This window comes from Gymnoscopelus braueri, assembly GCF_963280865.1.
Source record: "Gymnoscopelus braueri genome assembly, chromosome: 22".
NCBI lineage: Eukaryota > Metazoa > Chordata > Actinopteri > Myctophiformes > Myctophidae > Gymnoscopelus > Gymnoscopelus braueri.
The window spans coordinates 4,388,475-4,412,485 of record NC_137624.1 but is presented as its reverse complement, the minus strand read 5'-3'; the positions used below and the strand labels follow the sequence as shown (position 1 = coordinate 4,412,485).

The window sequence follows — 24,011 nt, the reverse complement described above, 5'->3', positions numbered from 1 at the left end:
ATTCACCATGGAACATACTAAGTATTTATGTACCTTAGTCAAAATGGTTTAAAAAAAAGTGACCCATGCATCACATATAAATGCAGCAAACATTTATGTAAACATACTATACATACATATACACGCTCGCACACACACACACACACACACACACACACACACACACACACACACACACACACACACACACACACACACACACACACACACACACACACACACACACACACACACACACACACACACACACACACACACACACAGAGCTGGGCTATATATCTAAGTATATATCTATATATATATATATGATAATAGATATGGTAATGTTGTGAAATGACATTAGCGTTGTCTTTCTGGTTTTAAGCTGAAGCTCACAACGCACAACGCAGTGTTACAAGTTGTGAGCTTGTAGATCGACAATTTTAGCTATTTTTGAAAATGTTTGAAAAATTCAAAATAATATTGATGTTATCAAGGGATTTGGTCAAATATATAATGTGATATTTGAGTTTGTCCATATTGCCCTGCCCTAACACACACACACACACACACACACACACACACACACACACACACACACACACACACACACACACACACACACACACACACACACACACACACACACACACACACACACACACACACACACACACACACACACACACACACACACACACACACACCAATTTTTCTACAATTATTTGGCACCACATTTTAGCATAGGAGTACACATTACAACTTGCAATACGCATCTTATTATCATTATATCATCATACAGAGGTAATATTTAATTTTGGCACAATACAAGAATAGATACTCCAGGTTACAAAACGTCATGAAGTAATTCTACTAATTTCATGCATGGTGTTCTCAATTAACGGACAGTTTTAAAACGACACATAGGAACCCAGTATCGAACGGTTTTCAATCAATTTCATAGTGAATAAGTCAGAATTTGGAGAACAGCCACTGACTTTATTCCCTATGAGTCTGATGTCCGTCGCCAGACTGTGTCGCTCTTCGGTGAGCGACGCGTCGTGCGACAAAGTATAAAACCAAATTTATGCTCCGCCGCGCTCGCCGAGACATGCCACCTATACCAAGCTCACAACGCGACACATTGTGAGCTCGAAGGTCTGCTACTCTTGTCATGCGACAAAGTATGAATCGGGCTTAGGAGGCCATGTCCACAGAAAGCATTTTTTTCCCTTTTTTTTCTGCCATGCATATTTCTATGGCAGAGGTCTTCAAAGTTTTTCAGGCCAAGGACCCCTTAGCTGCGAGATAGATGAAGCAGGGGCCCCCACTACATATTGTCTAAAGTCTTCATTCAATTACCACAACATGCATTTTAGAAAATTATGGCACCATTCACTAAAAACATTATGATTAAGTAGGGCATGCTTCAGCTGGTTCTACCGAGTGAATACCTGCCCTTGCTGCCATTCCAGCCAATAGTATTTCTTTCCGGTTGCATTTCGGGACCGGAAATTACAAGACAGTGTTTTTTTTTAAAACTGTGATGTTGTTGAATTTGCACTGTATTGTATTACTCGACGACATTGCAAATGAGTTTAATTACTCAGTGTAATTTCGAGAATAAAAAAATCTTGAATGAATGAATGAATGAATGAATTTGACGAAAAAATGGCTTCAAAACTTTACGGTCTATGGTTGTGACCTGACTTTGAATCGTTACCACAACCATGACGAGTCCATGTTTGCCGTTATTTAGTCTAGGCTATGTTGTGCTAATAACGCAGATGACATGGGCGTCAACAAACGCTCCTCAGAGGCACCCTGGGCGTGATATCCAAAGCGCTCCTCCGCTCATAACAAAACGCTTTCCGTGGACACGACCCATAACCACTTAACCCCCATATGGTTGAGCGGAGACCCTCAGGTCTCAGCACTAGTGTATTTTCAGTTTTCTGCTATTGTGGGGAAAGCTTTCTCTGGAAATAGCAACTCGACAAGCTTGTCAGATCGGCTATTTTCCCGAGAAAGCTTTCCCCACAATATGGATGCTGTGGTTTAAGAGGTTACATCAGACTCATAGTTACTCAATTAACAAGCAATTAAAGCACTGTGTTTTTTTGTCTTCTTTTTTTCCTTAACAAACGTCAAAATGGGCGACAAATCGAGTCTTTACAGACAATAAGGGTCATTGTGGGTTAATATATATATAAACACAAGTTGAACATGAACTATGTAATATCAATCCTTCAAGGCAAGGTGTCACGGTTGATCGAAAAACGTAACGGAAACGAGACAAGAAAGCATTATTATTGCACTCTATAAATAACTGAATCAGTTGTCAGTTGAATGGGTTGCACTGGCCTGTTCAAACCATCCTGGCAAAGAAGAACAAAAGAAAAACGGTCATATATAAATATATAATTAATAAGGTATTCGGTAATACTAAGTTCATTATAACACTTTGTGTATGCTAACATCAATATATTAAATATTCCACCTTTATGATATAAAATGTACATATTTATAAACTGCTATGAATAGCTATAGATATATGTATATGTATATATATATATATATAGGCATCTGCTTCAATTCTTTTTGAATAGATGCAGTGCGAGGTATAACATAATTATAACTATAATATTATTACTTATATTTATTCAAACAAATAGAAATAAATGCTTTCACGGTTGGCCTACAACAGTGGTTCCCATCCTTTTTTTTCTCCCTTGGAGCCCCCCTTCTTATTATGTGACAAGAGCTGAGACCCCCACATGTGCGCGCATGCACACACGTACACGCACGCACGCACGCACGCACACACACACACACACACACACACACACACACACACACACACACACACACACACACACACACACACACACACACACACACACACACACACACACACACACACACACACACACACACACACACACACACACACACACACACACACACACACAGTACTTCTCATACGATACGAATAGCAAAAATAGCTGAGTAGCAAAAAGATTGCTCACTACAGGTCGCGATGTATCGTGTTGTGAGCTTGTAGATCGGCTATTATGACTATTCTTTTTACTTTTTTATTTTTGACTATTTGCACAAAATAGGGATGCCAGGATGAAAGTGAATATGTTTGCTAGCTCCAAACGGACAAGGCCTCACGCCCCCTTCGGAGATCTTCGGAGCCCCCCAAAGGGGGTCCCGGACCGCAGGCTGGGAACCACTGGCCTACAGAGTAAACCAACGTATAGCTTCCATATAGTGAAAATGAATTGAAGGCTCCCATGCACAGAGAGGCTTCAATACAGTCCAGATACTGGTTTCAGAACAGGCCAGAGTGTTCAACAATACAGCCTATATTAGCACACATGCTAAGTATAAGTAGAAACAGCGACATCTGGTTGACGTACACAGGAACGATACAGAAAACTCAAACTATCTGGGTGCGCTCGTCTTTTGCGAAGCTGTAGCCTATTCTTTCAGTCAGAATTGTTTGCGGTGCTTTATCGAAAAACATCGTGTCAGTTTGACAAAAAAGACATTGACCCCCCCACCATGCCCCAGGCACTATAATTAACACCCACTGTATTAATATCACCCACTACTCCTAATAGTTAGGATGGGTAAATGTTTTAATACCACCCGCTGCTCCTAATAGTTAGGGTGGGGAGAATACAAAGGACAAATTCACGGTAAATGCAAATGTACTCTGCAAATACCCCAACAACCACTAAAAAGACCTATCTAGGGCAGCGATAAACATCGTTCTGCATTTAACGACGCCAGCAACGACTCGTAACCGATAAATCTGTTCTTTCCGCTTAGTTACGCTATGAGCTTCCTCGACTAAGTTTCACTTGTTTATATTTCTGCATGAACATATATTTGGACTCACATCGGTATTCTCTCTCTTATGCCTCATCCATCAATGCCCCGTCATACAATGGCGCTGTGGACCGGAAATAGCTGATCTATAAGCTCACAATGCGTCGCATCCGCAACACGTTTTTACATGAGTTTGTAGATCAGCTAATTTCATCCCATCGTACGATTAAAGGAGCACATTGCCCATTTTCCAATTTATCTTCATATAATTGGTCCTCACTAATGCTCATTATAAGATGGCAACATTTCTGTCTACTCACAACTGTCTCAGAGGAGGGGCAGTGGACATTTCGGAACCCTGCCTACCAGTGACGTCATCGTTGGGCAGGTTTAGTCATTTCAAACTTTATGTTTTGATTAACGCACGAACAATGGCTTCTCTTTCAGCATGTTAACTTTCCAGGAAGAGAAAGGCTGTAGTTTCTACTAGGTCGGAATACCCCTCGATGATGTCACTGGTAGTTGGGTATCTGAACTGTCCACAGCCCACCAATGAGACACAGAGTAGACGAAGATGATCTGTAAGGAGCATTAGTGAGTAAGAAGATAAGGTTGAAAATGGGTGAAGTGGTCTTTTAGTATAAATAGGCTCTATGCACAGCAGCCATATTGGAAGGAAATTGGGCCTCTTCACAGGTGTTACCAATGATACTAATGAAGGCTCTGTTCCATTTTGTGTAGCACAGTGGTTCTCAAACATTTTAATTTCAACGACCCCCATAAGAGGCCATTTGGCCATCAAGGAACCATGAGGGTCCCTGGACCACACTTTGAGACCCACTGGTGTTTCCAATGAGCCAACATGCACAACATCAGCCCTCTGACTCTGTTTGACCAGAATGGAACAGAGCCTTAATTAGTATTATTGGTAGCACCTGTTAAGGAAGTAAGAGGAGGCCCAATTTATTTCCAATATGGCTGCTGTGCATACAGCCTATTGGTCTTTCAGCGGCACAACATAATGCACTGTATCTGGACAAAAAAAAACAAGGAAGAAAACATTTCCTTCAGTCGATGTATGAACGTCCATCTGTGGCGGGTCACAGTACTGCTGTATGATTGTGTTGAGATGTGAGCCCTTTAGTGGCGGGTCACAGTACTGCTGTACGTGTCTAGGTGTGAGCTAGAGGGTAGCACAGGTCCAAAAATATTGGACCCAAGGCAATTGGACGCGGTCCAAAGCGGTCCAGAGGACATTTTGAATTATTTTAGACCTGATCCGACCGGGTCCCCAGACACGTACTGTAGTGATGGGTCGTCCATTATCGATTCGTTCAAAATAACTAGTTCATTGCCGTGAACGAGCTCGCTCAATTCCTGAAACTGTTACGTTCACGCTATTGTTCATACCCCCCATCCCCTCCCCCCGTACACGGAGGGCGGGCTGTACGCGCAACGTAATAATAACGCTCCCACGATAGTTTTTCACTAGAAAATAGCGCTACTGAATGAGAACGTGAACGAATCATTGCCGTGAACGTGAACAAAATCGTTCGTTCACTGAAATGAACGTTTTTTCCCACCACTAACGTACTGGACCTGAAGATGCACAGGCTACTTTTCCGTCTGATATTGTTTTCTGTCACAGGTCTTGGGTTTTCGGTTCCCGGGTGGACACGTGCTACCCTCTAAATGTGAGCCCTCTAACGGCGGGCCACAGTACTGCTGTAGCCCTCTGTGCTTGTCCTGCGCGGGGAAAACTCCAGCTGTGTGTCGTTTCGTCAGAGACAAAAAAAAACGCACATGAAAATCTTAAACCTGATTTCCGCTTCTGCAAACAAAGTGTCGTGTTTTTGTCGTTCAACAAAAAATATGTATTTCCATGTAAAGTTAAATAATAATAACAATGACGATAATTTTGACCTTATTAGAAATTTGGTTTCAGCTTCACCCAGCTGATGGCTGCTTAGCTGGTCATATTGAACGCTCAGGGAGAGCAGTTAAGGGGTTAAGTGTCTTACTCATGGACACATAGCCGGGGGCCGGGAATCAATCCTGGGACCTTCTGGTTTCCCAGGTGGCCTCTCTACATATTCAGCTACGGTCGCCCGGAAAGGGGTTGTATCGTCCGCAGCGGAGGGTAAATTACTGTTCTGCGTGCTCGGTGCGGAGCTGTTACGCCTGTATTCATACTTAGTTGCGCGCCAGTATCGTGCGCAGAACATCGCTGATCTACGGCTCGCCGAGAGCTTGTAGATTGTGTATTTTCAGAACGCAACATGGCGCACAAACAAGTATTGATCAGGCATTAGGAGCTAAGTAGGACCACAATGGAAACAAGTCCCTAGGACTTTTTGTGTCATCCTATTAGCCAAAGTGTTTTTCTGTACTTCCATGTCGTTTACATTTTTTGAGTAATAAAGTCTTCAATCAATCAATCATTAGGGGCTAAGTGTCTTGCTCACGGACACTTCGTAGATGGGTGAGACGAGAGTCGAACTGGTGACCTTTTGATTACCAGACGGCCTCTCTACCCTCCCCACTGCCCCTAAAAAAAGGGGGACACTTCAACACCTTTTCTCCAGTTGACAATACGTCCATTTTTGTTGAGCGACGCGCAATGCGACATGTTGTGGCAGAAGTCGGCCTAAACCAGGCTTTATGCCTCAAGTTTGACTGGCAAGCTGCCCTGACTCCCTGATAACGCCACCGTATCTTCCACAGATGTACCGAACCGCCATTCAAAATCCCCAAAACCCCCCAATAGGAACACGTACGCAACACGATGGCTCTTTTCCACTACAAGAACTAAACGAGCTGTGTTCGTTAAAACATATACAGGTTCTGGATTTGGTTCTGCACACTAAGGCTCGGTTTCAGATAAGGCTCTCAGAACCTAATTTAGATCTGGGAACGAAGGGCCAGAACTCAGAACGTATACTTACAAGAAATTGTAAATAATATATATATATATTTTTTTATGACATACCTTCCCCTTCAGAGGTGGTTTTGTTTCTAATGGCAACGTAATGAAAAAAAAACATCACAAAACTTTGAGGGTTCTAGAACAGTGTTTCCCAAACACTGGATCGGGACCCATTTGAGGGCCGTGGACAAATTGTTATCGGTCGCGAGTAAAACAATGTTTTTCATTTATTTTTTTCAAAAGTGTTTAAAAAGATTACAAAAAAGGAAAATCGCACATTTTCAGTCAATCAAGCATGAAATTCCATAAAATAAAATAAAAGACGTAGTGAAAATATCTGATCTATAAGCTCACAACGTTTCACGATAGATCAGCTATTTTCAGTAGTTTAGCTCTTGGGGAGATTCTCTGGGTCTCGAGCTAAAAAGTTTGGGAAACACTGCTCTAGAAAGTTTCATCTTATGGGAGGTTCCGGTGGAACCCTTTGTAATCGAAAAGAGCCATGATACATAACGCAACACTAATGTTACACATAAAAAAATGGCCGGATCCAAAGACATGCAGGTCAATGTCCACCATCACGGATGGTCAATTAATTCACCAAACGAGTTCAACAACTAACGAGGAACCTTCATTACAACCTCTATGGGAAATAAGCGACAACTTTCACAACGAAAAAAAATAACTCTAGCTGCATGCACTTTGCGCAAAAAGGCAAATAAATGCCTGTAATCTTATTCGTAACATAACTCCACGTTTGTCTATGCAAATGTACTCAACAATGGCACCGATAAAGCTCACAATATCCACAATCAAATCTGCGAGAGAAAAAAGCAAATATGCTGCGTCAAGCCACACTCTAATTCTAGTATATAAGCAGTCTGTCAGCTTCCAACGCTGACAGGAACGTATGAGCACGTCTTTAACTCTATTCTAACGTCTACAATCCATCTGCTCTAGGATCTCAAGTTGTCTAATACACAGGAGATAAGAAGGTGATGTTTTGCTCTCAACTAGAGCTTAAAGGAGTAGTTCACCCAAAAAATTACTTGTTTTGTCTTCTTACACACCCCATGAAGCCTTGAATTCATGGAGAAAACAAAAAAATCTCCATGATTTCAATGCTTCATGGGGATGTGTAATTGATAGAAAATAAGTCATTTTGTTTGAACTACTCCTTTAAGTTGACATTTTCAGTTCTACACAGAAAGGTTCTAAACAGACCGTGCCGTGTCGATGTCTGGTTTCTGATTTAATTGGTTTAATTTCTTATGAAACCGGCATGTGGTGTCAACAGTGTTGGGCAAGTAACTCAGGAAGAGCAATACGTTTACTACTTATTCAGCAACACCAGGCCTTCCTGGACTGAGTAAACTGATGCCACATGCAGCAATGCAGTACTAAGAATCCAACGGAATGATGCCTGAACAGGCCTCAAAACGACTGATTCTCAACTTTTTTCAGTTCAAGAACCCCCAGTTTAATATCGTTAGCCTCGTAGCATAATTGCCTACGTACGTTTTTTGGTCAAATTGACAGTTCTGCCTGCACTGCTGCTTCACTGTGCCTTATTGCCTATGTCCTCCGCAGAATGCTTGTTACATTCCAACATCACTTTCTGCCCAAGTCATTTTAAGTCAACTTTTGTTTTACTTAGGCAGAAATGGGCAGGGTGAATCAGCAGCGTTAGGAGATTAGAGTTAGGCAGAAACAAATAAAGGCAGATAAACATTTCTTTCCCTCATGATTGCCTAAGTCAACTAGATCAGTGGTTTTCAACCAGTGGTCCTTGGGGGTGGGGGGGGGGTACCAGGGGGTCCCCAGCAAAATTAGTTAACATAGCGTCACAATCATTTTAACAGATTTAGCTTTGGCTATTCAAAACTAGCAGATCTACAAGCTTGTATAGCGCAGCACAGAGCTAGCTATGCCGCGCTACGAGCTTGTAGATCTGCTATTTTTGAGAAATCTTGAAAATGTGTGCAGATCTTTCAATATATATGTTTTTTAAAGTGAACATTTTTAACTCTTTACTTCTGGGGGTCCCTGGCACAAAACATTTTGGGGGTCCGCGGCCAAATATATCAATTTAGGGGTCCTTGGCATGAAAAAGGTTGACTTTTTTTTTTTAAAACAGAGCCTGAGCGGTCCACAGTGCTGCCACCTAGAGGCCAGTGAGATCCACTATGGCCTTGATGAAGATGGTGTCGTCGCGGATGTAGGAGTTCTTGGCGTCGAGTTTGGAGAGCGGACAGAAGAGCGGGCAGCCGCTGGCGATGTTCATCTCGCTCACCGGCCGCTGGAAGGACGAGGAAGTGACGTCGGGGCGGAAGGCGTCGATGATGTGCTCCCTGTTGCTCTGGTCCAACAGCATCAGAGTAACCTGACAGGCAGCAAAGAGAGAAAAAAAAATAAGTTTAGGTTTTTAATAAAGCACGTGGGTCTCAAACTGGGGTCCGGGGGATCCAAAAGCATGATTGAGGGGGTTCCAGCAGGCCCCCGCAAAATGAGGAACGGTTCCGCGATTTAAAGCAGCACGATGTAACTTTTTAACGACTATATAGCCCGACTCTGGATAAGCGGTTGAAGATGGATAGCATATTATGTCCCACAAAATTATACAGTTACATGTTTTCCTTCCAAATGTATAGACTCAGGGGGTCCCTGCTTGGGTCTTGACCGTATTATTATGTACAGGGAAGACAATGAGTTTCATCCTGGCATTTGCCAAGGCACCAAGGCAGAACTGTCAGTCAAAGCAAAGACACAGCGTGTCCTCGCCGGACATGCTTGCAGAGACTCTTGGGTAATGAAGTTGCCATGTTATTTGTGTCCAAAGTGGCCAATAATACCACAAACTACATGATGCAGCTTTAAGCCCTGAATTCAAAAATAGTGAAAATTACTGATCTACAAGCTTGGCTATTTTCACTATTTTTGAATTGTATTTGCCTATGACAAACAAAATAGGGATGACAGGTTGAAAGTGGTTCATTTCACCATAATTTCACCAGCAAGAAGCTATTCCAAATGAGAGAATGCATAAGAATGACCATAGGTTTCATTCTCTCCACTTACATGAATATGTCATAAATCTAATCTAACAATTGTTAGATGAAAACCACTGACTTAGTAAGCAAAAGTAGTTAATATAGCATCACAATCATTCTAACCACTTCATCCATGTATATGTTGGCTATTCAAAAATAGCAGATTTACAAGCTCACCGCGTGTGATAATCTTTTTGACATACATCTTCTGTTCTAGGGGTCCCTGGTACAACATCTTTTCAGATGGGGGTCCGTGGACAAATACATATCAATTTGGGGGTCCTTGGCACGAAAACGTTTGAGAACCACTGGTCAATGCTTCCAAAACATAGCGTCGTGTCCTGCTGCGTTACCTTCTGGTTGAAGGGCCACTTGAGCAGAGCGTCACTCAGTCCCCTCATCACCACAAAGAACAAGGACAAATGGCTGCCGCGCCCCGTCCCGTCCCCATTCAGGTAGATGCGCAGACACATCTTATAGCCGTATTTACTGGTGTAGAAGGCTGCAGGGGGCACAAACACAGAAAGCAAAACATATAATCTCATAATTGTTTATCCCCCAAAATCCCGAAGGCTAATATTTGACCTTTGGGATACACAAATAAGTCGGTGTGTCCAAAAACGTAGTTACTGGACTTTGGCTTTGTAGGGCAGCGTGGATGTGCGGGTTGTGGGTGTTTTTTGTCTTTTTTCTCATCTTGAGTTTGAAAGGTATGCCAGGTGAGGACATGACGGGAGCTGTAGTTTAAACACTCTTTCCCAAACAATGGGACGTGGACACATTTTTATGGGTCGCAGGTAAATAGCCCTTTATTTTGGTTTCATGCATTTTGTTTTGTTTATTATTATTATTTCAAAGGATTTTCAAAAATGTCCAATTATTTTTCCCAAAAACTAATTCAAACAAAAAAATGTAATTAAAAAAAAGATCTAATAAATCACATTAAAAAAATAATAATTAAGAACTATATAAAATAGTAGATCTGTCAATAGCAGAGCTCTAGTTTGAAAGGTGTTACCAGGTGAGTGTTTTAGAAGGTTTTACCAGGTGAGAACATGGCAGGAGCTCGCCCAGCGATGGCGTCCTGTCTCTTCTTGGTGAAGTCGGAGATCCTCCAGACGAAGACTCCGTCGAAGGTGGTGGCCGACATCTCCCTCAGCCTGCCCTCCATCTCTGCCACGGTCAGGTCCTTCAGTCCCACTGTCCTCTCAAGCTGACGCACCTGTGAAACAAACACAAAATCCACACATTCTCATTCCCAAGACGTCAAACATTTGACTGGAAGGGGGGGGGGGGACTTCACATGTTGACTAGGGGGGATATGAGTTACGATTCTATCCCTATAGACGGGCCATTAACTCGAATGGCGCTGAGTCGGCTCAAGTGGACTTTGCAACGCACGGCATGGCGATGACTCGCTCGCCTGACGGCTCGTTCGGCGTTGCCTCTCGTGGCAGTCCACTTTTACAAACAATGTCTCAGTGGAAAGACGATCGAGACTCTCTTCTTTCCACAGGACAAAAAATATTGCAACCGCGATCGTCCGTTCTGTATAGTTGAATATAGCTCGTTTTCACCAAAAACGCGATCTGGGAAAATAAATCCGAGATACATGTATTTTTATAAATCTAATAACATCGTAGCGTACGGAATGAAAATGCTTTAGATGACGTCATTTCCGGGTCTATCCTTCTCTCCAAGTCAGGGCAACATTCATAGGTTGGCGAAGAGCGCCCTCTAGCGTCATCACTAAACAACACCAGATGACGTAATATTACGTCATTGGCGGTCAAGCCTTGGATTTGAGATGACGTAATATTACGTCCTTGGCAGTCAATGGGATATAGTGGGGGGATAGAGAGTATGAGTGTGTAGCAGCTACCGTCGTGCCTGCCGTGCCTCCCTGAACTATCCCTGTGCTCGATTACATCTGGCAACACTGGAAACAAGGACGTGCTCTGTCGTCAAAAGCAATTTCTTCCAATTAAGACTCCGGGCTAAGGTAAAAGCCTACCTCCCCCCTAAACAACTGGAAATGGCTATCCATGCCTTCATTTCTTCGAGGCTTGATTATTGTAATACTTTATACATAGGTATTGAGCAGTCCGCACTCAGGCGCTTGCAGCTGGTGCAAAATGCGGCTGCCCGTCTCCTCACTGGCATAAAAAAAGCGAGCTCATACCACTCCTGTCTTAGCTGCACTCCATTGGCTCCCTGTTTTTTTCAGAATTCATTTTAACGTCCTTTTATTTGTTTTTAAATATTTACATGGGCTGGCTCCTTCTTATCTCACAGAGCTTATTGAACCCGACTCTCCAGTCAGGGCTCTGAGGTCCGCTGACAAATCGCTCCTGGTGGTCCCTAAAACGAGACTAAAGACTGCCTGCTGCTGCCCCACGCTCTGGAACAGCCTACCCCTCGCCATTAAAACTGCTCAGTCTATTAGGGTTTTTAAATCTCGCCTTAAGACTCACTTCTTTTCACTAGCTTTTAATGTTGTTTAAACTTTTTGTCATTTACCTTGTTTCATATGTTTTATTTTCTTGTTGTTGCCCACTTTGTACAGCACTTTGGTCAATTCCGTTTGTTGTAAATGTGCTATATAAATAAAGTTTGATTTGATTTGAGTTGATTTGATCCTTCCTATAATACCTTGTTACTCAGAGCTTCGATCTTGTCCTGGTCCAGGCGGTGCTGCCTGTTGGACGCCTCTATGGTGGTGGAGAACCTCTCCACCTCCCGGTTCAGGACACACACCACGTTCTCGAAGGTGCCGGCCTTCACCTCCAGGTCGGTGCAGCGCCGGCCCAGCTCGGCCACCTTCCAAGGTTCAAGGTTCAAGGTTAGTTTATTTTGTCTAACTGTGATGTCTCCCCGGGACCCAGTCTAGTGAAAATAGCCGATCTACAAGCTCGAAGATCTGCTATTTTCACTACTTCCCTTTTTTATCTTAAAGGAATAGTTCACCCAAAAAAATTCTTATTTTCTATCAATTACACACCCCACGAAGCAATCATTTTTGTCGCATTCCTAAGCCAATAATTTGATAACCGGCGGAAAGATGCTAATGTATCCGGTAGGAGACTCAAAGGAGACTCTTTGAGTCTTTGAGTCTTTTGATTATTATTTTTTTGAACTTCTGGAACATTTTGATAATATAATAATAATAATAATTAAAAACTAATTTTATGAAACAAAATTAAACGAGTACTGGTGACCCATAAAAATTGGTCCGCGACCCAAACATATGGGTCCCGGCCCACTGTTTGGGAAACAGTGCCCTATGCCTATAGTGCAACGCAGAGTCACAACAGCAAAGAGGATCACCTTGGTCTTCTCGCTGTGCAGCTGCAGCTCCAGCGCGGCGCCCACCGAGCTGGGCAGCGGGGTGAAGGAGGTGGACACCGTCAGGGCGGGCGGCGGCGGGGCCAGGGCGGCGGGGGGCGGGGCCGACGTCGACGTCGACGCAGACGCGCCGCCGGGCGGCGGGGGCGGAGCAGAGGAGGAGCTGGAGGACGATGAAGAGGAGGAGGAGGGGGAGGAGTTGGAGGTGGAGGTGGAGGTGGAGGCCGGCCCCTGCACGGGGGGATGAGGCCCAGAGGAGGAGGTGGAGGAGAAGAGCTGGGACACTCGTTGCTCCAGCTCCCGGAGGGACTGGTGGAGCTCCAGCAGCTTGTGTCCCGCCAGCTCCAAGCCCTGGGGCTGGAGGCCCTCCATGCTGACCTGAAAATGATTCATAATATAATATAATATAATATAACATAACATAACATAACATAACATAACATAACATAACATAATATAATATAATATAATATAATATAACATAACATAACATAACATAACATAACATAACATAACATAACATAATATAATATAATATAATATAATATAATATATTATTATTAGTAGTAGTATTATCATTAGTTTTATTATTAGTATTATTCATAATAATAATAATAATCTAACTATAAATGCTGTAGTTCACATATCTCACACAGACTGACATCAAACTCGGCACAAGTGTTACCCGAGGGAGTGCCATGCCCGGCGTCAAGTCGGTCAGATAGGCAGTTATCCAGAATTGACCGATACAGGGCCTCCGCTGGCCTAGCGTACCACATATGCTGGTAATCCAGCTTGACAGCGTGTCGCAGGTTCAACTCCCAATCCCGACAACCTTTGCTGTGTGTCACCCCCCCATCTCTCTCCCCATTTCCTGTCAGCCCACTATCCTATCAATAAAGCCCAGAAAAAGCCCCCAAAAAAAAAATCAAAAAATCAATACAAATAAAAATTATTCACGATACACCCATTTATAGGCATATACGGAGATCCGGTTGTCCAGAACCATCGATCCGACTGACTTCAAACTTGGCGTGGGTATTGGCGCCGACCGCCAAGTGGGAAGTCGGTCGGGTCAGCGGATCTCCAAAAAATATAGATTAAAAACCGCAGGTTGCCGTGGTTGGCAACATGTTTGGGTTGTGGGTTCCCAACTCATTTATGTCATTAAGACAATATATAAATAGCAGAAAACATGATATGGGTATAAAAGGGACAAGGACTGACAGATACAGAGATCTCCATATGAGCATATCAGTCAGATCGGCGGTGCGTAGCAGCCCGAACCTCTAGTGTAAGTAAAAGCCTGAATAGGCCAGCGCCCACAGGGTGCAGTCCTAGTATATCATCATCATCATCATCATCATCATCATCATCATCATCATCTTCATACTGTAAGCCACCAAATGTCTGTCCGCAAATTAATGTCTGTCCACAAAAACTTTAAAAAGTCTGTCTATCCGCAAATCTCTGTCCGGGGAGCGATAGACCAAATGGTCCCAGATTTGGGATGCGAGTGTGACGTTCGTGCCCGGCTTTGCATGAAGTTTGCGTCAAAGCTACGCTCTGTTGCTAGGGTGTAATGGGCGGTTGGTAACTGTAAAACAGGTAGTTGCTAGGGTAAAACTGGCGGTTGCTATGGTAAAACTGGTGGTTCTTAGGGTAAACCTGTTGTTGCTAGGGTGTAATAGGCAGTTGGCAACTGTTGAACAGGATGAGCCCTCCGTGCTGACCTTCATGCCCATGATGTAGTGCAGAAGCAGGTTGAGGTGTTCGTACGCACAGGCGCGCTCATGCTCATGGATCTTCTCCTTCTCCACCTGGGTGACAAACAAAGGGACAAAAAGGGAATATAGTGGAACAGCTCTGGAACCACCGCGAAAAAATACAACTAATTATACAAAAATGTGAAAGAATTAAGTAACCCATTGAGACCGGGAAAGAACCTGTGTAATTTTTTGATTTATTTGGCTATTCAAAAATAGCAGATATACAAGCTTGTAGCGCGGTGCGCTACGAGCTCGTAGATCTGCTATTTTTGAAAAGTTTGTGCAAATCTTTGAATATATATATTTTTTTTTTAACGCAAACATTTTTTACTCAAATCTTTGCTTCTGGGGGACTCTACAAATATCTTTCAAATCCCAACAGTTTTCTAAAAAACTTAAGTTGCTATATCAGTGGTGCTCAAAAATCTCCCAATCTCTAAATATTTTGTTCCAGGGACCCCCATGAAGCAAAGATTTGAGTTACAAATGTTCCCTTTAAAAAATATAGAAATCAAAATATTCGTACACATTTTCACGATTTTTAAAAAAATAGCAGATCTACAAGCTCGTAGGGTGGCACTCGGTGCCGCACTACGAGCTTGTAGATCTGCTATTTTTGAATGGCCAAAGAAATCTTAAAATGACACAGATGCGTTCCCGTTCTAAATAGGTTAAATAATTAAATATTTTTTAAAAAAGAAAATACATACAAATAAACAACAATGAAGCACCCAACACGATGGCTAGTGCAGTGGTTCTCAAATATTTTTCATGTCAAGAAACCCAAAATGTATATTTATTTGGCCACGTAGCCTAACCTGAAAATATTTTGCATTTATTTAATATTTCTCAACCTTTTCAGGCTGCGACCCCCCAAAATATTAATGTTTGAACTGGGGACCCCCCCCCCACCCTGACAAGCACTTGGAATGTAGGAGTTGAGGCATTACATTTAGTTTGACTCGGTTCCACAGATAAATATTGTGAAAATAGCTGAAATACAAGCTTGTAGATCGGCTATTTTCACAATAATATTGTGCACATATTATGTGCCTCTTATAATATTTGACAATTTGGCCAATGTTTGACCAGTTTTTATAGTTTGTTGATTACTTTTAGGCCTGACCCCGATTAGTCGAATAGTCGACTAATTAGTCGAGGGGTGTCTGAGTCGACTGCCAATCTCTTAGTCGAATTATAATTTGGTAATTATTCGACTGAGAGATTGGCCTAGTTTGTTATATTAATTAACTAATAGTTTGCCAAAAATAGGATATACATCATGATTTATAGGGAGAAACCAAGCAAGTATAATGTTAAATCAGACACTAAGCACCCCTACAGCCCAAATGGAATGTTTTGCATGATTTGACTGAGAGATTGGCAGTCGAATCAGACTGAAAGTCCTTAAATTGTGACTTCACTGTCATCTGGCCCCCCCCTCCCCCCATCATGTGGCGTTCCCCCTGGGGGTCCCGACCCACGGCTTGAGAAACACTGGTATCTGACTGGACTATATAACACTTTATGAGATAATAACAGTACTTACAGACATATCACACATACTACTACTACTACTACTACTACTACTACTACTACTATTACTAATAATAATAATAATAATAATAATAATAATAATAATAATAATAATAATAATAATAATAATAATAATAATAATAATAATAAATGTAATAATGATAATAATACTTACAGACATATCACACCCCACAACATGAAATCGGCATGGAGTTCTGAACTTGCTGCAGAACTTAATATGGTCCACATACTGCAGAAGAATGCACAATACAAAAGTTAATAATAAATACAAATAAAACATAAACATTATCGTAAAAAAAATCCTGTTTTAAAACGTTTTCTTAATAGGTTTGCTAAGGGGCCTTACATGCTTCCATCTGACGTCACTACTTTGCTCGGACAGGGTGGGTTTTAACTACAAAATGACGTCAATCAGAACTTCGGATGGGCACGGTCTCAGAACTTTTTCCGGGCGCTCCTGCACCCTAGACCAGTAGTTCTCGAATTTTCGTGTCAAGGACCCCCAAATTGATATGAATTTGGCCGCAGACCCCCATCTGAAAATGTTTTGTGCCAGGGACCCCCAGAAGATAGCCGATCTACAAAAATAGCCGATCTACAAGCTCACAACGCTGGTGGATCTACTATTTTTGGCTAGTGTTCCCCCCAAATATAGATGCTGGGGTTCAAGGGGTTAACATAACATACAAAAACTGTACATATATACCGTGAGATTTGATCTTTTTCTTTCAGGTAGTTGTAAACCCTAGTCGGTTAGATTATTTTGAAGCATATAGCCCCCTTTGGGGTACGGCCCCACCACATTTTTATTTTACCTCTGGTGCTGAATCTGCCAATGCTTTGTCAATGCAAATGCATGGATTCCTGGTCTTGCGGATTTTTTCCAATAATCCATGCATTTGCATTGACAAAGCATTGGCAGATTCCGCCCCAGAGGTAAAATAAAAGTGCGGTGGGGCCGTGCCCTTAAGGTAGCTTTCCACCGCACAGATTTTGAGCCGACTTGGCGTCGAGAAGCGGTCAGTCGGGTGGTCTGTCGGCGCCTTTTCGACATGTTCAGTTCTTGCGCCGACTATTTGAACCGTCGGATAGAAAAGAGGGGGGAGAGCTAGGGGTAAAGGTTTGATCAACGCTGCCTTCGAGGTTGCCAGATATGTGAGTGAAATCAGCGACCAGGTCTATGAAAACATACATTCACTGTTTCTCTCTCTCTCCGTCTCTCAAAGCGAGCGAGCGAGCGAGAGAGAGAGAATAAGCCTACGTTTGCACTCACAATTGTCTGAAGATCCATTCTATATGTCATGTTATATGGTTTAAGTTTTAAGGACAGCTCTGACTTGCGCTGCAGCTGGTGACAGCTGATTGATTTGACCTACTTTTGCGTGTACTGGAATGATGTAATTAATTATTTGGGAGCAGGTGATTCCAATAGTATAAACATTTTGAATGGCTTTCATATACTCTTAATATGTTTTTTCAAATGAGATTTGGCCTTATAGATCGAAATGTGCTCAGTTTTGGCTATTTTCTGGGTGTTAATTTCAATAAATTAATGTATTAATTTATTTTCTATTATTCAAATAACCGCTTTCAAAAATGGCGTGTACACGTCAGCAGTGATGGAAAAAGTACTCAAATGTTTTACTTAAGTAAAAGTATCAATAATGCAGTGTAGATGTAGGCCTACTCTATAGTCTGTTACAAGTAAAAGTCCGGAATTCAAAGAAAGTAGAAGTACTAAAGTATTGTTATCAAAATGTGCTTAAAGTACCAAAAGTAAAAGTACCAAAACAAAATTTAATAGCAGATCTACAAGCTCACAACGTGTCGATATGCGACACGTTGGGAGCTTGTAGATCGGCTATTTTCAAATAGCCTAGGTATGAAATATGGCTAAAGTGGTTAATGTATGTTTTATAATGTAATGATTTATATCTGTATAGTAACTAGTAACCAAAATGTTCAAATAATTGTAGTGGAGTAAAAGTACAATTTGCCTCTGAGATGTAGTGGAGTAGAGCAGTAAAAGTATAGACAATTGGAAATACTGCAGTAAAGTAAAAGTACCTCAAAATTGTACTTAACTTGAGTAAATGTACTTAGTTACTTTACACCACTGCACGTCAGTGAAGAAAAAACGCTGGGAACATCCCTATTTACCAGCGACTTTGCAGGGAAACAAGCCCACAGTCGCTTATAATAAGCAGACCTGGCAACACTGGCAGTCCAGCCTGCCAGTTCTAAACAAATTAGCACAGCAATGTGCGCATCGACCGACTGCTTATGCTGAACTAAATGCCAACTTTTGCCAACCGACTACCAGTCTGTTGCAGTCTGAAGTAGTCTGAAGTAGTCTGAACTAGTCTGTTTGATGGAAAGCTACCTTTAGACTGACATCCTTTTCCTCTTTTATTAGTACAAGTTTTCCAATAATACAAAAAAATAAACATCTTTATTTTGTCACATACCTTTTCTCGTGGGATTTTCTTCTTGGCACAGCCCTCGCAGATCATTGGATACTTGGGACAGATCTCATCATGTGCCTAAAAATAAAATTGATAATTTTATCAATCAAGTAATATTTAAATGGATGGCTAGATAGATACATAGACAGACAGACAGACAGACAGACAGACAGACAGACAGAATCCATGAATTCAAGGCTTCATGGCGTGTGTAATTGGTATAAAATAAGTACTTTTTTCAGCGAACTATTCCTTTAATTGTCAAACATTAAAGAGGCAAACATTGTGAAAATAGCCGATCTACATGCACACAACGCAAGGCGTTGTGAGCATGTAGATCTGCTATTTTCACAGTGTGTATCTGTGGAACCGAGTCAAACAAAATGTAATGCCATCCTAGCCTCGCGTGGCCAGACTATATCACTGCGTGGATAATCTAGGAACCCGTCGTCAAAGAAAAAGGAAAAACAGCGCCCCCAGCGTTTTTCACTTTTGCATTTGACTCTGGGGGAGTGATTAAATAGACAGACGATGACTTGAAACCTGTGTTTGCCCTCAGCCCTCCTCTTCCGGTGGTGCGCCTACGTTTTCATTCCTACTTACAATATTTCTCCACGGAGCACTAACACCATTTCTCCCTTGGGATCGTTTTGGTTATAAGCCCACTTGTTTCTATGATGGAACAACAAGTTAAAATGTTACTAACTTTCCGTTGTTTTGTCAGCTCCGAGGACGCTATTGTTAAATGAGTTTGGGTTTGTTTCCAGTGGGAAGCGAACGCACAGATGTAAATCCCGCCCACTACATTTGATTGGCCTGCTTCCTGATCTGAAGGTAGGCCAACGCTCACACGTCCAGGTCAAATGTGATTATTTTGGGGTCAGTTACGTAATGTTTTTTGTATTTATTTAAATGAACAGTTTTGAACCTTGATATTTTTGAAGTGGAACGGCTCCTTGCAGTACTTGCAGTTGAGCGTTCTCTCGGGACACTCGCGCTCGTTGTGGCGTTCCAGCTCGTTGAAGCGAATGCGTTCGTTACAGGACGGACACGGGATGATCATGAACTCACACTTCCCCTCATGACTCATCTGCAAAAGACACAAAGAAAAGAGAGAGAGAGAGAACGTTTAATGCCGGTTTGATATGCATTAGACCTAGTGGTTCTCAAACAGTGGGTTTCTATCAAATAAATTCAGAAATACATAAATGTCAAACTGAATTCTAAAGAACTTCATAACTAACTAACTAACTAACTACACACAGAAAAAGAATGGTTCTTTAAATGGTTCTTTAAAAGGCTATATGGTTCCACAAAGAACCACCTAGTGAATGGTTCTTCATGTTCCTCATCTAGTTCTAGAGAACTTTTTATTTTGATCAAAGTTCTTTGAGGAACCTTTGAACTCTTAAACCATGTCTTAATAGGCAGATCTACAGCACTGTGACACATTGTGAGCTTGTAGATCTGCTATTTTCAAAAAGCACATCTCTGGACAAATGGTTTCTTCTATGGCATCACTCTGAAGAACCAGTTTTGGTTCCAGTTGGAACCTTTATTTTTTCTGTGTGTAACTAACTAACTAAATAAAGGAACACAATATAAAAGTATTTAAGAACATAGCCGATCTACAAGCTTGTCTATCTGGGCTATTTCCACTAGTTTGGGTCCAGGGGAGACATCACATTTCAATGTGTTTCAGCAGGTAAACACCACCACACCACTCCACTGGCTGATAACTGCTGGCACAGAGGGAAATGATGATGGGTCAAACTAATTATATTTTGTTTTGTTATGTAAACACACGGCAATGTTACAAACGTTTAAGCTTAATCCCTTTAAAAAAGCATCTCACCTCATACTCTTTAATATTTCCCTTCCAAGTGCAGCCTTCATTGATGCAGGCAGCAGGTAGATTTTCAACTTCTCTTCTAGCTGCATTGTCAGGGAAAGCCTGTAAAAAAAAAAAGCCACATAATAACGAATCCACAGTGATACAAGATCATTGTGATGTTTAAAGGCATACTAGGTAACGTTTTCAACAAAACTAAAGTTAAATTGTATATCTTTTGTGAGTGGCAAACGTTTCACAACACCCACTCCATGAATTTCACCCCCGGAAGCCTTTTATTTATATATTTACTATTGAACGGTGAAGGGGGGGACTTTCCCGGGAAAATTACGTCATCTGGCCGGAAAACGGAGGTGGAAATGCACTGGTTTCCTGTTTGGCCAGGAACTACCGCAACGGTTTCCTGTTTGGCCAGGAACTAACGCGCTAATAACAAAAAGGAACCTCACGCTGATTTTAAGAGAATGTAGGATTGGAAGATCGAAAAAGAACAGAAAAAGAAAGCACAGCTCATGGTAACTAATGCTCCACTGGCTAAGAGAAACGATCCGTAGATAGTATAAAACAATTAAAAGATCGCTTTTTGAAACGCTTCCGGCTTCCGGTGAAAACGAATGGAATTCTGGGTAATCGAGGAATACGGAAATTGTATGCAGTGACGGTAGTGACCAGCAGAGGTTGCTAAAAATCGTTAGTTGTGAATTTGCATTGTACAACTTTAAGGTAGAAAATGAAACAATATAATGATACAGTACTACAGTGTAGATTGGGGGTCCCAATCTACACAATGTATCAAATGGGGTCCATAGCCTGATGCATATCAAACTGGGGGTAGTACAAATGTGCACATTGCAAGAGACATTTGGACTTATTTTTGTTTATTTATGTTATTTATTTATTTTCTAAAAAAGTCAATGTTTAAGTTATCTTCAGAAGATCTTCCATTTTAATGTGCACATTGAAAGAGACATTTTGCCTTATGTTCTTAATTTATGTTTGGTTAATTGTAATTTCCATTTAATTTAACTTCAAACAAAAGTAGTTTGTGATATTGAAGTTTTGTGTTAAGATCAAAAATCTGTGGTACCATTTGATTTCATTGTGTTAACTGTTGAGTTAGAAGAAGTATAACTGTGCCAAAATCAAAATGCAGTTTTCTATGCATTTTGGGGTTTTTTGGGGGGTCTGACCCAAATAACTAATTTCTGACGGTGTCCCTGACAGTTCCAGCAAGAACGTAGAGCCACATTCACCCCTGGTTACTATTCATTTGGTTCCCAATGATCAGTCATTTAGCTGGGGACCCCCTGGAACCCCTTCAAGGACCCCACATGTGACGTGTTGTAAAATGTTTTCATGTTTAAAATGCACTGCTACTCACACATCCTTGCTTCAAAATCGATGTCGGCTCTTCGAAAATATCTTCTTTAATACAAGCGTTGCATTTCTGGGGTCCATTGCTGCATTGGGACAATGACACTTACATGTTATTAACAGTCTAAATGTACGGTATATAAAAATTCATATCCTGAAAACATGAGAAACAGTTTTCAACCTATCTTCATATAATTGGTCCTCACTAATGCTCATTATAAGATGGCACCATTTCTGTCCACTCACTCTGTGTCTCAGAGGAGGGCTGTGGACAGTTCAGAAACCTCCCTACCAGTGACATCATCAGTCACTGGTAAGGTTTGGACATTTTGTTTGTCTCTCTGTCTGTCTGTCTGTCTGTCTGTCTGTTTGTTTTATTAGTGTGAGAACAAAAGCTTTTATTATAGTACGCTAACTTTCCAGCTGTTTCTATTAGCTTGGATTACACTTTGATGATGTCACTGGTAGGCAGAAGCAGTGCCATCTTATAATGAGCATTAGTGGTGACCAATTATACGACGATAGGTTGAAAAGGAGCGAAGTGGTCCTTTAATCAAACTAATTAAATTGGGGTGTGCAGAGTCAGTTGTTGGTTGGGGTGTATGGCTGTATGGGGTGTGGCGTAGGGGTTGGTGGTATGGGTGTATGAGTGTGTGGTATAGGAGTGTGGTGGGGGGGTTGTGTTAAGGTAGGACCAAGGGCCCAGCTTCCTGCTTTGAAATTGAGTATATATAGGAAGTGACAGTTCATATGAATGGCCTGTAGTTTCGCTGTTTTACCCCTGCTGGTGTCAGCAGAAAAATGTTCTCCATTCAACTGGGTGGGTTTTTGACGAACTTTAGACGTGATTTTATTACCTTAATAAACATTGTCATAAATACTACTGCTTGTTATGCTAGTTTAAAGTCTTCTTTCAATCAGAGTATTTCTACACTGCAGTATACTTTTACTCAAGTCATTTTTGGGGTGAACTATCCCTTGAACACTGTTAACCGTCCGTATACTCCATGAATTGAGTGCGTGAGGACCCCATTTGAAACAAGCCATTGTGGCTTTCATGGACGACTCATGTTAGTTGACCCTGTATCGTAAACTGTACTTCCATGTGCTTTTTCTCTGCAACCTTCTAAATAAAGTATTCAATCAATCAATACCTGACGGTCCTGTTGAAGCAGTGGGAGCAGAAGCGGTGTCCGCACTGGGCCTGCACGGGCCGCCTCAGCAGGTTGTGACAGAGGTTGCACAGGTGCTTCTCCTCCAGGCCGTTAGGAGACAGGATCTGCTTGTTGAAGCCGGGCTTGTTGCTCTCCATGGACGAGGGCGGGGACGGCTCCTGTGTGGCCATTGCTGTCCTCCTCTGTCACCCCTCCCTGTCACGTCACCACCACTCACCGCACACTGTCACCACCTGGAGGGGAATGGGGGGGGGGGGGGGGTGCATAGACATGAAAGGGGGCTTGAGCCCCTGCCCTTTTACCCGTCGGTAGAAAAGTGCCCTCTACAGACTGAAAAGGAAAAGAAAAAAACAAAACAAAAGAAATTTCAACTGCCCCTAGCGGCCTAACGGTAAGGCCGAAGGAAATGGCAGTGGATGTATTGGATTCAGCTCAAAGTGAACTTTACTCAGGTATCTAGTTTGTCCTTTCTAGCCCGTGTTATTAAAGAAAAACGGGCAACAATGGCCAAAACTCGGCGATCGAAAACCGGTGAAAGTGGCCGTTTTCAAGATGTTTTGGCCATTATCTCAGGAACGGAAGGCCCAATCTGCTCAGATTGTTGGGTGCGTGACTTTAAGGACATTAAGCACGCAATGATGCCTTTGCAGGCCTAAAAGTATGGTAATTGTTCGTAAAA

General features: G+C 42.0%; 1 protein-coding gene across 1 annotated transcript; it reads right to left on the bottom strand.

Moving 5' to 3' along the window:
- Nucleotides 1-8,909: 8,909 nt before the first annotated feature.
- On the bottom strand, nt 8,910-23,502 carry LOC308077858 (TNF receptor-associated factor 2-like; the record flags this gene model as incomplete). The annotated part of the gene is made up of 12 exons (XM_080418826.1): nt 8,910-9,128; nt 10,149-10,297; nt 10,840-11,017; nt 12,448-12,615; nt 13,123-13,518; nt 14,874-14,960; nt 16,621-16,695; nt 18,935-19,009; nt 19,860-20,021; nt 20,787-20,885; nt 22,165-22,243; nt 23,312-23,502. 12 exons carry the CDS (start codon nt 23,500-23,502, stop codon nt 8,910-8,912), a joined length of 1,878 nt encoding a protein of 625 aa, XP_080274952.1.
- Nucleotides 23,503-24,011: the final 509 nt, after the last annotated feature.